Source organism: Arctopsyche grandis, chromosome 3 (genome assembly GCF_051622035.1).
Source record: "Arctopsyche grandis isolate Sample6627 chromosome 3, ASM5162203v2, whole genome shotgun sequence".
Taxonomy (NCBI): Eukaryota; Metazoa; Arthropoda; class Insecta; order Trichoptera; family Hydropsychidae; genus Arctopsyche; species Arctopsyche grandis.
Genome location: NC_135357.1, coordinates 30,716,167 through 30,732,729, shown reverse-complemented (window position 1 = coordinate 30,732,729; position 16,563 = coordinate 30,716,167). Strand labels below are relative to the sequence as shown.

Below are 16,563 nucleotides of genomic sequence, written 5' to 3'. Positions count from 1 at the left end.
TTTGTTTTTGTTATGTCTAATTTATTATTTTGTTTCTTGTCTTTTCTGTTATATTTTTGACCATTGTGGCGCATTAGGAATTCCTGTAATGCTACAACGGTCCAAACTTAAATAAATAAATAAATAAATATTATTCTGTATGTGTGCCAATTTAAATTTAAATATTTGTTGACGTGGGCCATCCGCTGTTTGTTTGTGGTACAGCCCTGAATGGTCAGTACATTCGAGTGCGAGGTAGGCGTGGCGCGATTATTGTCACACTCACGGCGTGATGCGTTGAAAGCGGGATAGCTTTACTTTCGCGTCAGTAAAATCGTCATTACAAATATTATTATTATTAAGAGGTTTTTTTTTCACAGTAATCTTCCCGGACATGCATACAACAAATTCTAAAAGTTTCACCGTAATTGGTTCAGTACTTTAGGAGCCTATTCGAGACACACAAACAGACATTCATTTTTATATATGTATATTATACATGGAAATATTTCACGTTAGCATCATCAAACAAAATCTTAGTATCGGTTACTGAAATTTTTATTATACAATGTTTTTGCATTAATATATTAATATTTTAACTCATTATGGACCGCCGAAATTTTCCGAAAACTCTATGAGAGTACGCTCATTTTTCGCAGAGTAACAAGTTGTGTAAATTTAACATAACTTTTTAGCCTTTTTCTCAGAAACAATTTAAAATACATATATAATATAAGTCGTCATATTTGAAAAGGGCGGAAGTAAAATTTTCAGTTCCGAAAAAAACATTTCTGTTTGAATTCATTCACAAATTGATATCACTTCTTTAAATTAGATATATCCAAAATCTTGGAAAAGCAGAATAAATGTATTACAGGCCACCATTATTTTGTTAAATGCGAAACATTATATTTAATATTATACGAGATATTTCTCAAAATGAAAAAAATGGACTTATGCCATTTTCGATTATAACGGCTCATATTTACATCTCATCCTTTCAAGGACGACGTTTGAAAAACGTCTCAAATTATACATTATCTGAATAATACATGCTCCATACGTATATGTATGTATATTTGAATATAAATTCAATTATATTATTTCGTATTCCAAATTTTAGCGCAGAAACAAACGGAAAAATTGAACGCACACATTTTAAATCCATTATTTACATTCAAATAGTCGAACCACTCTACTGTGCAAAGCAGAAAACATCACTTTGACACTTGAAAGTTTTCTTTTCGTCAACTTAACCAACGTCTCCCAAGAGGAACGGCTTACCAAAATAAAAAAAATACGGGGGAAAAAAATTGAACAATGAAGCTCATGTACTTAACAAGAACACACAGTGAAGTTTGGAACATTGCAAAGTTTCTGGCAATACAAGCGACGATCGCATCATCAAAGTTATAATTAATTTCGACGTAACAAACTTCAGACGATCGCTTTTTCCGTTGAAGTATACGCAAATATATACATACGTGTACAATATAACAATCCCACCCACACCTATTCGCAAATATACAACTAATGTAATTCGGTGGTTTCGCGAACATGCAATCACGCGTGACTCGCGAAAAAATTTATATTAAACGGATGACGTGTGATAAACGACGCCGTTAAACATAATCAAGTGTTTTCGGAAAATTCAAGTTCGCCGCCGTTATATTATTTCAACGGGGGAAATCGATAGACCGGATGTAACGCCTGTGTCGAAATACCGGCCTTTTATACCTCATTTCTGTTAATGTGAAAATCCATACTGATCAGTCTCTAGCGATTTTCCTCTCACAATTGTTTCTCGGTCACTATTTACATAGTTATCTTTTCAGCTGTTTACAAGGTTTTTATTAGTTTCATTCTTCCGATCGGTTTGAAACTTTGCCATTCGGCGAGGTTTGACCGCCGATAGAGATTTCATTTGGGTCCGCTAAGTCAATGGTGAAATATTATCGTAATAAACACGTTTAAGAATCTATCTAATAATCTATCTAATTACCCTTTGCCAATAGTCTGTAGCCTTATATGTTTGGCTTTCCGCCCCCCCACTCGTTTTGTCAGATTTTAATTGTTTAAAGGCCTATAACTTTATCTTTTTCATACTTTATATTATAAAATTTGCTCTAATTATCTCTCATATATATTTTGACTTCCCTAATAGGTTAAATAATGAATGATAAAAATATGTTTTTATAAAATTGATATGGCCGTGCGGTGTTTGTTCTTTGGTCAAGGTGTTCTCGTCGCTCTCTTTTCGATCTCTTCTATCTTTGTCAACTCTCTGATTTCGACTTTTTGGATTGATATTGGATTGAGACCGTATTTTAGGAACCTTTTAGCATACTATATTTTATAAGCTGAACCCGACATGCGTTGCAATGCCAGAATAAGGCATGCAATTCCCGTTCCCGTTCCCGTTTCAAGTGATGGTTCAAGTGAACTGACGTCTCTTCAACGTCGTGTTGTCATAAACCAACTGGTAACGTGGTTACCAACGAACACATTTCCTTGACTACACAATGGCGCTTCAAACTTTATTTAGAAGTTTTTTCCCGTTTTTTTTCACAAAAAGCTTCCCGGACATACAACAAATCCTGAAAGTTCCATTGTAATCGGTTGAGTGGTTTAGGTGTCTATACGGGATAGACAGACAGGCAGACAAATAGACGAAAAGACATTCAATTTTATATATACATACATATATAGACTAGTTGTAATATAAACCGCTTAAGAGGGCTGGACACCAGCGCCTTGTCCATACAAACGTATTAGACTTCTCCCTTCCTCAATTATGGCACTAGAGAAATTATTTTTTAATATGCTATGGATATCTACCATTGGGATGCATCTATCGTTTTATTTTTTTGATTAGTTATTTTTTTATAGGAGCTAGGAGCCGCCAAACATCTATAAAATCGCCTCTTTTTAACACCCACGAATAGAGTCGAGCGTGCTTATTTAACGGTCGATTAAAAAAAAAATACGCGCATAGTTGCACAGAAAATATCTTTCTCATACCGATGATAATTTTTTTTTAAATTGGCCCAGTTTTAGAGGAGAAAATAGGAGAATACGAAACCTCGATTTTGTCGATTTAAAATACGTACTATCCGATCGAAGCGAAACTGTCGCATTCACTCAATATATACATATATTGATATATATTGTCGCATTCACTCAATATATATATTGAAGAAAGGAACGGCAACAAAGTTTCGGGTGTACAGCCCTCTTAAACATGGCCAATGTAAAAGCAACATTTTATTAAATTCATTTGAGTAGTTTTATTTTATTTAAATTTATTTGAATATTCATTTGTTTTTCTATGAACCAACAACAGTTCCATACAAAGTCTCTTTCGAAATTAAATATTAGATTTTAAGGTCCTACCACTTCGTTTTTATCATCCCACTTGTCGAAGATTACAATTGTCAAAACTTCGTTGTTGAAATAGTAAAATAGAAAATGTATCGTGATAAAACTTGCGAGATATGTACAAAAAAAATCATATCCAAACCAGGCCCAGATATTAGTTTTATGTAGTATTGTGTCATGTATTTCGTTTGACGGTCATCGGCGAATACATATGTATGTACATAACCTGAAATCTGTTTCTACAGTTTCTGATTGCTTTGATCAGTTTCAATTTACACCAGCATATTTACATGCTGCGTTGATCCAGAAATTAGTTTTAGTATTATTTTAGGTTGGGCTGATCATATTCAGAGACTTGCAGACAAGTCTCTAAGCCTGAAGATATTCGCGAATATTAGAGGCTCATAACAAAGGAACCAAGAGTTTGCCTACTGCGGAATGAACCAAAATTAAATATAAGTATCCTTTGTAGCGATGCAGCATTTTCTTGATCCGGATTCCGGTTCCGAGAGTAATCCCATCAATGCCTTGGAATCTGAAGATTTAACAGGAAAAACGACGAAAAACGATTTTTTATTATTATTTTTCCGTTCTCGCTTTTTCTCGGGCTTTCCGTGGGTCGATGAAAGCGAGAGGTTTTTATGTGCTTTTTTTCCCGTAGAAATTATCCTTTAATTAAAGTCCGGGATTTTATTTTATTCTGTTTGTTTAAGCCTATTCAAGGTATAAATAAAATACTTATTCAGTATATTTGTTCAATCTATCGACATTTTTAACTTTATTTTTTTATATTTAAATACGAATAATATACTATCTAAAATGCGTCAAATTATCCGCACAATAAGATCCGATAGAATACAGATTTAATCATCAAAATCGTAATATCCCTTGAAATAATTTTTTATCGTGTTTTTACTTTTAAATTTTCAGTACGTCATCCGCTTTATTTAAAAAATAAATTTATTAATGTTAATCAATTTATTCATTACATTTACTCTTCTAAATTTCATAATATCCAGCAGTATGGCTTAATGGTAGCGTGTATGTTTAGCACCAAGTGATCAGTGGGTTCGACCCGCTATACTGATGGTTACATTTAGGGATATTTGTGACTCCAAATCGATCATTTCTTATCAGAGTTTGTCAACTTATCTGATCATTGTTAAAACGGTTCCTCAAAATTGGAAAAAAATCATATTTCCTGTTTTCAGATATCTTCTGTATTTATTGTGTGTATAGTTTGTAAAAATTATGTACAAAATCTAAATCCATAGATGTCTCAATGGATTAATTTTGTATTTAATTTATTAATTAATTGTTATTTTGTGTTCTTCAGCTTCTGGAAAATACAGTTATTTATGTAATAATAAAATGCTGTATTTTTTGTAATTTATTGACAGGAAGGCGCATTAGGGTATTCTTGTCAAGCCTTCCTGGTATATATCTTATATCTATGTAAAAATAAAATAAAATAATATTAGCCAGCAGCATGGCTCGGTGGTTGCGTTGATACTAAGCACCGAGAGGTCACTGGGTTTGATCCCGTGAGCTTACCGCGATTAATGAAAAGAATTAATTCTGAATATAATCTTTAATCCTGCTGGCCAGACTTGCATATTTGTGACTCCAAGTCGATCGTTTCCTATCAGAGTTTGCCAAACTATCTGATTTCATTTTTGGAGTGGTTCCTCCATCAAATTGGCAAAAACCATCCCACCCACTATGTCACCACTATTTGAATATGATTTCAAAAATTTATTATCTATATCATACATAGATGTATCGCTAATTTTTTTTATATATAGTATAATATTTGTATTATATTTATATGTCTGGTCAGAGCAACGCGTTAGAATACTCTGTAATGTCATTGTGGCGAATATTTAAATAAATAATATACATATGTATGTACATAGGTAAAATCCATAAGCTCCACAGAAAATTCTATTACACTACCTGAATTCCCTAGCGTTACTCGGGCAGGTGAAAATTGGTCTTATTTAACGTATCATTAGATCTTATATCGAAGTTATGTAGTTGTTCTAAATTAAAAATTGTAATAATTAAGTAGACAAACAATCAAATCTTTATATATAATACATAGATTAAAAATGTCCGTCATCTCATATATTTTCTAACTGTAAATTCATTAGTTTCTATGAATGCAACATAACTCTTCTGCAACATTCTACATAATATGTAACACTAGCCAAATTTCATCCGCTTATAATATTCAAACTTTCCATCACTTAAGTATACAAATATGTACATACCTTAGACATGCATATTATTTGTATTGTATTATAGTTTCATCTAATATATAATTTCGAAACAGACTTTGTATGGTTGTAGGGTTTGTTTGGGAGCGGTTTATATTACAAATACCGAATGAAACCGGGTAAAACCACTAGTTCGATATAAAAAGGAAAAACAATATCTCACCTAATAATCCTAGTATTGCCACTAACCGCTTCGAACCGCAAACAATCAATCACATGTTTAGAGTTTGCGGATATCGGTTTTTCTATGCGAAACGGAACAATGCAATGCGCAACTTTCGCCACATCTCTATACATATGTATATGTATACGGGTAGCTTTCACAAAGCTTCGCCACTTGGCAAACGACTATTTGTACACACCTGCGTGCGAACACATTTTCAATAAACCGTAAAAGAGTGGAGGAGAAGAAGTAAGATGAAAAAAAACACACGTCGCCAGGTGAAAGATCAATACGCGAGAAAGACTGCCGAGGCTTTCCCGGAAAAGCTTTACGATGGCGGGGTTGTGAGAGCACTGCGAGAAAAGCAAGTTTTCCGGAGAGTAACGTCGAGCTTCAGGAAAATTGCGGGATGTCCGGGAAATCGGACCTAAACACCTGGAAGCTTGCGGAAATGAGCTTTTCGACGAACAAACCATTGTGTTATTTCACCTGCGATAACTTCCTTATACAAACGAAACATTATACTTCTATACCTGTGTCGTGTATCGATGTTTTATTCAATAACATATTGAGTTTTAGTGTTCATAAGAACGTATTGAAACTCACTTCTAAATCGAAACATACATATGTATGTTATGATGTTGGGAAATTCAATAATTTGAAATGTTTCATTTGGAGATATACATAATAATATTATATACATATGTATGTATGTACACTGAAGCAAAATAGTAAGATCAATAATTTTGTATAAATCAAATGGAAATCCTTTATATATTTGACTCGGCATTTCTCGTTTCAGTTTTGTTCGTTATGGCGGATTCTTTTCAATTTATTCATATTTTATATTTACATAGACCTTATTTGTTTAATTTGGAACATTCAATATTGAACTTCACTAAAAAGATTAAGAAAAAGAATTTTAAAATACCAGAGCTTTAATTTTTAATGGAAAATATTTTTTCTCATAAATCATATTGTATATTTATCTCGAACTTCATATAAAAAATTTAAATGTACTTTCTAAGAGTAAGTGAATTTAAACTTCATATTTTTTATGCCAAACTTCAATATTAATCGATATACTCTTCAAAGGTGAATTTTTGAACGAATATTTTCAACACATTTTTTATCTCGGGATTTTTGCAATAAATGGTCAGTAACTTCGGTGATAGTAGTGTACTATCTACATTTTACCAGCAACATATGTAGATCAGTGATTAGCGTGTGATGTTTTCGATTGTGTGGTCGCGGGTTTTATCCCTGGCTTCGTTGCTGGCCACATCCTTGGATATGTGACCCCAAAATCAATCGTTTCCTGTCAGAGTTTACCAATTTATCTGATACATATCATTGGAAACGGTTCCAAACAAATTCACAATCCTGTCTTTTTATAATTTGATATTTAAAAATGCTGTTAAATTCTTTTCATAGATATTTTCATGATGATTTCAATGTTTGGTGAACAATGTTTGTAATTAGTCTTAAATAATTCTAATAATAAATAAAAAAAATGGGTGTATACCTGTATAAATAAATATACATATATATAAACGGTCAGTAAGGCAGACATTTCTGTAAATATTTTTTGACTAACAGATAATAGTCTTCCGGTCAGTGGCCGATAATATAACTTACAGATCATCTTATTACTGACCAAATCAAACGTAAAAAATTACTGACCAAATCAACCGTTAAAAGTTACTGACCAAGTAAATATAGGCCTATTATATCTCAATAACCTAAACGTACACACATACACATATTTATATACTGTTACGTATCCCGTGCCGCTATAGCGCGCCTTGATATAATTTTAAATAAATACAAGAACCGTACATGGGAAATATAAAACCAAAAAAATGATGACATTAACATCATCAAATTCATTATATAAACCGTTCCCGAGGTACGAGAGTCAGTCGTAGCATCCAACTCATCGAAAGAGTCATAACCTCTGATACAACGAGTACAGTATAGTCAGTAAATTATAAACAATTCTACGTGTCTTTTTAGTTCTTCGTTCAAATAATGAAGTGTTCTTCGAACATATTAGTGATAATTGAAATATTTATAATATAATGATTCAGTGTTATAGAAACTGTTAAAAAAAATACAGCAATATTTATCGGGATGTTGACTGAATCTTTATAACAAACACAAGCAACCTCTAGAACACGACAAAACATATGTATGTACATTTGCATGTATGTAGTCTTGCAAACAAGACTACATACATACCCAAATGCATGTAAGTAATATTTAGAACATAATATCATTGGTTATACAATAAAATCAAACCCAAAATTTATAAACAATTGAAAAAATATATTTTCTTCAAAGTATGTATTACTAATGGTTTTACCCGTCTTCGCTCGGTATTTGTAACATAAACCGCTTAAACATGACTAGTTTAATAGTAAACATTTTATTAAATTTATTTGAATAATTTTATTTCATATAAATTTATTTGCATACTCATTTGTTTTTTATTAAATTGACTGTCACGAACAAACAAACATATATACTAAGTCTCTTTCGAAATTATATGTATACCAGAATCCGGCGCCTGCGCCCCCGGGGACTTTGAATCCTTTGAATCAAATTGAATAGGCGCCTATGAATCGAAAAAAAAAATCGAATTTGTTGTCTACGAACCAACCAACCAACCAAGGTTACATATATGCAAAGTCTCTTTCGAAATTATATATTAGATTTGTAGAGCTTTGACCGTTTTTTAAATACATGTATACATATGTTTATAAAGGGTAGATATTTTCTTGAAATTTAGATATACGTATACATATATGTACTTATAAGTGTGTTTACATGTGTATATTTGTGTTTTGTGCATTATTTGTATAGAAATATTTTAGAAAATGTTTTGCCGTATGTATAGTTAAAAGGGACGCAAAATGGGCGAGCATGATTTACGACCCCTGGCCGAAGGGGCCGGAATGGAGTCATATTTAAAGCTAATTCGGCCTTTTCGCGAAATTTACGACGCGAGTGGTGTGGAAAATTTTTGCAACGTTCGAGCCATAAATAAAGTCGAACGACTATTTCGAATAAATTCAAATATTAAAATAAGTAATGACCCCCCCTCCCCCTCCATGTCGTCGCCCTCGCTGTTTTTCCCTGCCAAACTCCCTTAATCTTGAATCTTATTATATTACATTACAAATCAACGAGAAAAGGTCAACGCTTATTTTAAATGTAAAAAATTACCATTTTTTTGTAAGTTTATTAGTATGTATGTAATTCTAACAACAAAATTCACATACTGGTATTATTTATAATTTAAATATATTTGAGTCAAACTATAATTTATACGTAGCATATTTTATTTATAAAAATTTTTTACGAAATTTAACCTATTGCGCTCTCAAAATTTTGACTCATTTAATTTTTTTTTTTTGCAGGTAACGGTTACATTGAAGGCACAGAGCTTGATGGCTTCTTGCGAGAATTCGTATCCAGCGCCAATGTCACTGATATCAGTCCAGAGGTAAGATTTTCAATAATTTATTACGTTATTGATTTTGCCCGTTGACAATCAACGCGTGTTTAATAAATAAAAATCATAAAATCTGTTACATTTACGCATAAAAAATGAACTCACGATGTTTTTATAATATACAATAATCTCAATATTGGAATGTTGTCAAGCGAAAAGCAAAATAAATAATTCCCCCTATTGTTTCCGGAACGATCAATCAATCTCGCATGATGAAAATTCAATTTAACACAAATACACATGATCGATTATAACACTCCATCATTTTAAAAGGCTTAATACCGCACCTATCGATACATTTTATTCAACCCTTTAAAACCGACGCGAATAAAAAAACAACCGCAAATAGCTCCACTCCGTCGAACTAGAGCTTTTCGCGTGCTAAAATATGCCCCGAGGTCTTAAGTACGAGACCCGCCCAAATGGCTCTGGTCGCTTATGGACTTGAATGATTTAAAGCGTCCCATTTTTTTGGACCACACCGTGCCGAGCGAATAGACTGGAAGTTCTCAAAATTTCCACGCTCGGTTTGTGAGTGTTTTTTTTTGCGTTTTCATTTTTTACAGCCTTCTCGACCGCCATATATTAAACTTGCACGCTGTTGAAGTTTACTCCGCTATCAGAATCCTACTTTCTCGTATATCATACGACTATTTTTTTCGCTGATATTAATAGCTGATTTCGTCAGTGGAAAAAAGTGGACCAACTTTTTTGTCTGTACTGTACATATATGATAGTTTTTTAATGAATGTTCGATATTTTTCAAACTGAGTAAAACGATACGAGCGTTAATATATTGATTTTAAAATTAATTTTCCTGGAATGTCAACATAAGCATAATTCTAATAAATATCTAGTGCACAAAAATTCGTGTTTGTATGATAGTTTGTAAACACGCCTGACTGCGCACACGCTTCGCGCTACTCTGTCGTCGATGGCCAACATACCCACCAAAGCACGCGCCATGTCTCGTGCTGTCTCACTCACTCTGCAGGTTTATTTTGCATAGCTTTACGATTTGCGAAACGCGTTCATCGCGAACGGATGAATGGATGTACAAAACTGCGTCTTAGACTTTTATACAGGGCTGTGGAGTCGGAGTCGGTGTCGTGGTGTCATTTTATTAAGTTAACGATAAATAAATTGAAATTTAATTTAATTTCTTGATAAAAATCATTAATTAAATTACATTATAAATAAAATTGAATCGAAGTGCACATATTTTGATGTATTCTGACCAAAGCCGATGCTTCCTCTGTCATATACTTTTTTTATTAAATTGATTTGTTTGTGTAAAATTCATTTAAATAAATACAAACATATACTGTGAATGGGTCTACCTGACGAGCCAGAATGTTAAATTACAGAAAACACAAATATCGGAAGGCAAAGATCAAAAATCGAAAGATCTTAAGTCGAAAGATCAAAAAAAAAGGGTGCATGGTAAACGGTACATACTCACTTAATTTTCGCGAACAGGGTACAACAGTAACAAGAGGAACAGGCTTTTCCTCCCATATTCTGCGCGCGCACATTAATACGGGAGGAAAAGCATGTTCCTCTTGTTCCTGTTGTACCCTGCTCGCGCAAATTAAGTGAGTATGTACCGTTTACTATGCAACCTTTTTTTTGATCTTTCGACTTAAGATCTTTCGATTTTCGATCTTTGCCTTCCGATATTTGTGTTTTCTGTAATTTAACATTCTGGCTCGTCACGGAGACCGACTGTGAATGTACTTGCTTTTTATTTATTTCTATTTCGTAACCAATAATTCAATACATTAGATTGCTTGTTAATCTTTAGTGATTTTTTTTTAATTTCTTTATTTTTTGAAAATCGATATTATTTTTACTATTAATAATTTTACGCTGGCAAGAAAATTCGATTTGCTAAAATCATTCAAGTTGGAATCGATAAATTTTGATCCAACTCTAAGCCCTGCTTTTATATATGTATTGTATAGGTATAAAAAATCAGGGCTATCTATTATATATATTATAGGTTTTTACTACCTATAATATACATATATGATAGATTTTTGTAAATGTAGAAATTATTAAAAAATATTGTGTACTGATTCTCGCTCATCTTTAGACTCGATTATCTGAATTCGTAAGTTTTTTTTCAATTTTTTACTACCAATTTTAGCAATACAAGAATTATTTTACAAAACTTATTTTTAAATTGTTGAAAACTGTTATAGAATAATTTTTGAAATGTAAACCTTCTATAACAAGAGTAGATTGACTTGAAACAGAAAGTGCATCGTAACATGGAACTCCTTTACGATTCAAAGCGGGTATTTAAAAACTTCCGCTTAGCGTATCATAACATGCTAAAGTAAACATTTCGTCTGTTTTATACTTAATTTAAACTGTTTTTTGTAAATACGTTTTGCAAATTTTCTACTAAGTACATTATATATCTTATATATATATATATATATATATATATATATATATATATATATATATATATATATATATATATATATATATATATATATATATATATATATATATATATATATACATATATATAAGATTTATATATATATATATATATATATATATATATATATATATATATATATATATATATATATATATATATATATATGTATGTATTTCAAAATCAATTAATTTTAAACTAGCACAAATATATATTTGTGATGTATTATTTGCCAATCTCGCTAAGTGGGATGTTTGCTCATTTATTATTTTCCTTTATTCTCATTTAAAAGTAGTCAGCGTAGAGTTTGTACAAAGCTTCGGCCTTCAAGTTAGATTTATTGTTTAACAATTTTGCCTCATCGATTCTTCTAGAAATGGTTACTGTGTATTTTATTCCGGTCCAGGAAATATTTAGTTTCAGCTCACGCGTAAAAGTTTCGCCCGATACTAATTGTAACTGACAGCGTAACGTACGCCTTCCCATCGACATTGTACATAGTTGTAAAGTGTATGTTTGTTTCTGATACAATAAACTTTTTGGATAATGAACCATCAAAGTATCAAATAGAGCTGATGAAAAATAAATGTCCGAAAGGAAAAACTCAAAAAATGATATTTATTTTTAATAACTTTTCCATTTTATAGAACTTTTTCACAATCGTTAAAAAAATATCGCTTCAGTACTTGCTTCTCCACGAGAAAATTCAATTTTTCCGTCCTAAGGGGAAATAAATCGAAATTCTTTGTACTTTATCCTTTCTTTAAGAGTACATTGCTTTATCTAAAAATCAAAAATTTTCAATCGTATAACTCATGGTCCGGAAAATTCTGCAAAAAAATAAAAACAAAATGAGGATCTGCTTTTCCATAAAGCGTTCCAATTATATATAAGCGAAAGTAAATTTCAATTTTACCTGAAATAATAATTCAATTCAATTAATCGCCAACGAAGTTTTCATTAAATACAATTCGATATTTATATTCCTCTCTAAAATGGATACAAAATATTAACTGAATTGTTAACCTTTTGTCTACTGGCAAACAACACGTAATATTCGTAGTCACGAACTTCAACCTTCATACTATGACTTTATTGAAGCAACGATAAATTTCATTTTTAACACCGTGGCTGCTGGTGCATCCTCCTCTTGCATTATTAAAATATAATGAGCAAATAAAACACCTACGTCTACCTATGTATGTGCATATTACATCGTACGTAGTATGCATATTATTCTGGATCTCATTTTGTATAAGAAGTTTCCATATTTAAGGCTAATCATTAGAATTATATTTCGTTCAAAAATCCTCTTTCTCTGTAAATTGTTTCGATATCCAGGTTTATTTTTATCCTCGTATAGTACCGCTTAAAATAAATTATATGTACATAGCTATCACTGTTTGATCTATATACATACATAGATATATTAAGCCTATATACATAGGTTAGAAAGTTTGTTTTGGAGGAAGAAAAACAAAATTAATATAAAAGTTAAAACAAATCTTTGAAGTTTGGTTAAAGTTTAAAAAAGTTAATCAATGCTATGAATGACCACAACATTTTCTAGGTTAGACTTCAGACTTCAGTTAGATGGTTCTGTGATTACTAGTCAAATGTGAACCGGTCACAGGACAACCCCTGTGTGACAACACAGGTCACACGTGATCACCCTTCACACTAAAACTGGTCACGAGAAAACTGGTCACACTCGAAAATTGGTCACGAAAAAACTGGTCACACCCAAAAATTCGACCAATTTTTAATTTTTGGGTGTGACCAGTTTTTTCGTGGCCAATTTTCGGGTGTGACCAGTTTTCTCGTGACCAGTTTTAGTGTGACGAGTGATCACGTGTGACCGATCTAGAGCGACCGGTTGTCCTGTGAGTGGTTCACATATGACTAGTAGTCCGTTTACCCAATATATGTATATGAGAGATAATGAGAACCTATAAAGCAAATTTTATAAAATATTTGTGAAAAAGAAAAAGTTACAGGCGTTTAAACAATTAAAATTTTACATAGCAAGAGGGTGGCGAAAAGGGAAAAAAATATTGGAACCGTGTAGATAAATCTGACAACGAGGATAAATACGGCAAATAAACGTCACCGAGAACGATAGTGGAGTGTTTTCAAACGTGTCTATTACGATTATTTTTCAACATCGTAATGGCAGATTTGATATCCACATACATTGATGACCAAACCGAGCAAAATGGCAAAGTTTGAAAACGATCGGATAAGAACCCAAATTTCGTCCGACGAAATTAGATATTCACCAAGATAACGCCGAGGCGAGCGCGTGGACGAACAATGCCACTGAACATTTGGGCGATTAACGTCAGGCACTTTTTCGTGGGAGAGTTTTCAAACGCGTCTAACACGATATTTTTGCACCATCGTAATGGCGGAGGATCCATTTACTCATATTGATGACCAAAATGAGCAATATGGCAAAGTATGAAAACGATCGGATAACAGGCAAATTTTTTTCTGAATTGTAATCGTAAGTGAAACATAAAAGAGGTTTGTAAAAATCGAAAGCGAAGTAAGAAGTGGCTAGTAATAATAAAAATAGAGATTTTTTAACTAAGCTGGAACTCTCAAATGAAACATAACATAGACCCTATGTATATTTAGAGTTAAATGCCAATTTAATATATGTATATTTATTATTTTTTCATATAAAGTATTCATTTTTATTTCATCACCCATACTTGTGTAATTTCAACGTATGTATGTATATGTATGTATATTTATTACATACAAATTTTAATCCAAACTCAGTATGTATATTTATTAAATACACGATGAGACTCGCAAGTCTGTATTTTAACATTAAATCTGAAAATTAGCTTCCAATTTAAAACTAATTTTATCCCTCTCACCCTTTTTAACTAACTCGATTGTATACTCCGTGCAGTAAAACACGCCTTGATTACCATCGACTCTCAACAACTCCAATTCATGTTAAAGCAATGTAATTAATTATTATCCAGACGTTTTTGGAGATGCTGCGAGCACTTCACACACACACACACACACGCACACACATTTCCCCACCTATTTATGTCATGTTCAATTTTCGAAAGCAATTAGCGACGACGTTCGACCAGACATCTCCAGACCCTCGTTTTCGAGGACTTTTAGAAGCTTCTATTGTTCGTGGGGCACGAATAGTCTGCCTGTGATTCGATCACAAAGCAATTTTAGGCCGCAGCTTTTAACAGTCGAGTGGACCTATTCGCGTGATGAGCGCGCAGAGTCGTTAAGAACTTTCGGAAAGTTATTATTATCATTCAATATACACTATATAATGAAACTGTAGACAACTTTTCCTTCATAAAGTTTATTAAATTTTCTTAATTTATCATTCTCAATTTGTTAGGGTGAGATACGTGGCAGAGGTAACAAAATGAGATTCATATCAATTTGAATCATTGAAGTACGCATACCAGAGAATCATTTAGAAATAATTCAATTGCAAAAAGAAATACAGCTATGCATATCGAAAGGTAGCGTAACTTACTAGTAAAGTCATTGTTCACCAATAGAAAGGTCGTGGGTTCAAATCTCGCCCGGAATTTAAAAAATGTATTATATTTACTGGATCTATCGCTGCTGTTAAGATCTAGAATCTAGATTATAGATGGTTGTTAAATCTATATCAACCGTCTCCTACTAGAGTTTGCCAATTTATCTGACTTAATTTTAATAAAATTTTAACATTGAGAAAAAAAGGCTGAAATTTGAATTTGCTGATTGTTGCGAGCAATACATTTACCATCGGTTTGTAATTAATTTCTGTACATACATATGTACATTGTATAATGTGTTTTGATATATATGTACATACATACATATGAACTTATTTTATTTTTACATATGTACATACATATATGTATGTACATATATACCAGGAAGGACTAACAGGTAAACCCAAATGCGATTTCCTGGCCATTTACAAACATCGGTATACAATTTTTATAATAATTTTAACAAAGCATCATAAAGACATATACATATGTATGGATACATTTTGACAAACTGAATTTTTTTTATATAAAATCGTCATATTTTGAGATGTTGAAAAACTATATATATACATAGTGTCGATTTATAGTCAATTGTGTTGACATGGTATTTGCCATAACAGGACAGGTCACCCTAAATCATATTTCATATTATTTTTTATATACATACATACATACATACATATATTATATTATATTAAATATTTATAATTATATTATATTATATAATATTATTTTTATATACATACATACATATACATATATTTTCATATATTTATTTATAATATTTCGAATTATTTTTTCATATTTATGAAAAGAATGCAATTTTCGTTTCTTAACTTTGTAAAAATTCTTCTTTCCGGATACAATAAAAAAAAATCTCGAGTTCGAATTTTCGCATGATCACAAAACTTCATCTATTGTTACTACGTACATAGATAAAAAAAATATATAAAGCTATCACCGTTTGTTCAAATTTAACCCAAACTCTTCTCTGAATAATTTATGTTGTTCATTATGAAAACTTTTGAAATATCAGCAACTATTATAATTAGAGGATAAAAAATTTATAAATATATAGGCACCAAAAAGTGGACGAAATTCAGTGTTTCAAACAATTTACGTAGCTGTTTACACATTCATGATCTCGCATTGGTCAAGCAAAGTCTACGTACATATACATATTTTGATTGTTTAGTTCTGGGTGTTAATTTCGTTGCTCTCCACAAACACCAAGGGTATTATTATACTTTACAGTTGGG

General features: G+C 31.8%; 1 protein-coding gene across 1 annotated transcript in view; it reads left to right on the top strand.

The window, feature by feature from the left end:
* Positions 1-16,563, top strand: part of Cbp53E (Calbindin 53E) — a 125,788-nt gene that overhangs the window by 55,781 nt on the left and 53,444 nt on the right. Inside the window, exon 3 of the mRNA XM_077427097.1 lies at positions 9,222-9,307. Within this exon, the coding sequence (XP_077283223.1) occupies positions 9,222-9,307 (86 nt within the window). The remainder of the gene's footprint in view (positions 1-9,221; positions 9,308-16,563) is intronic.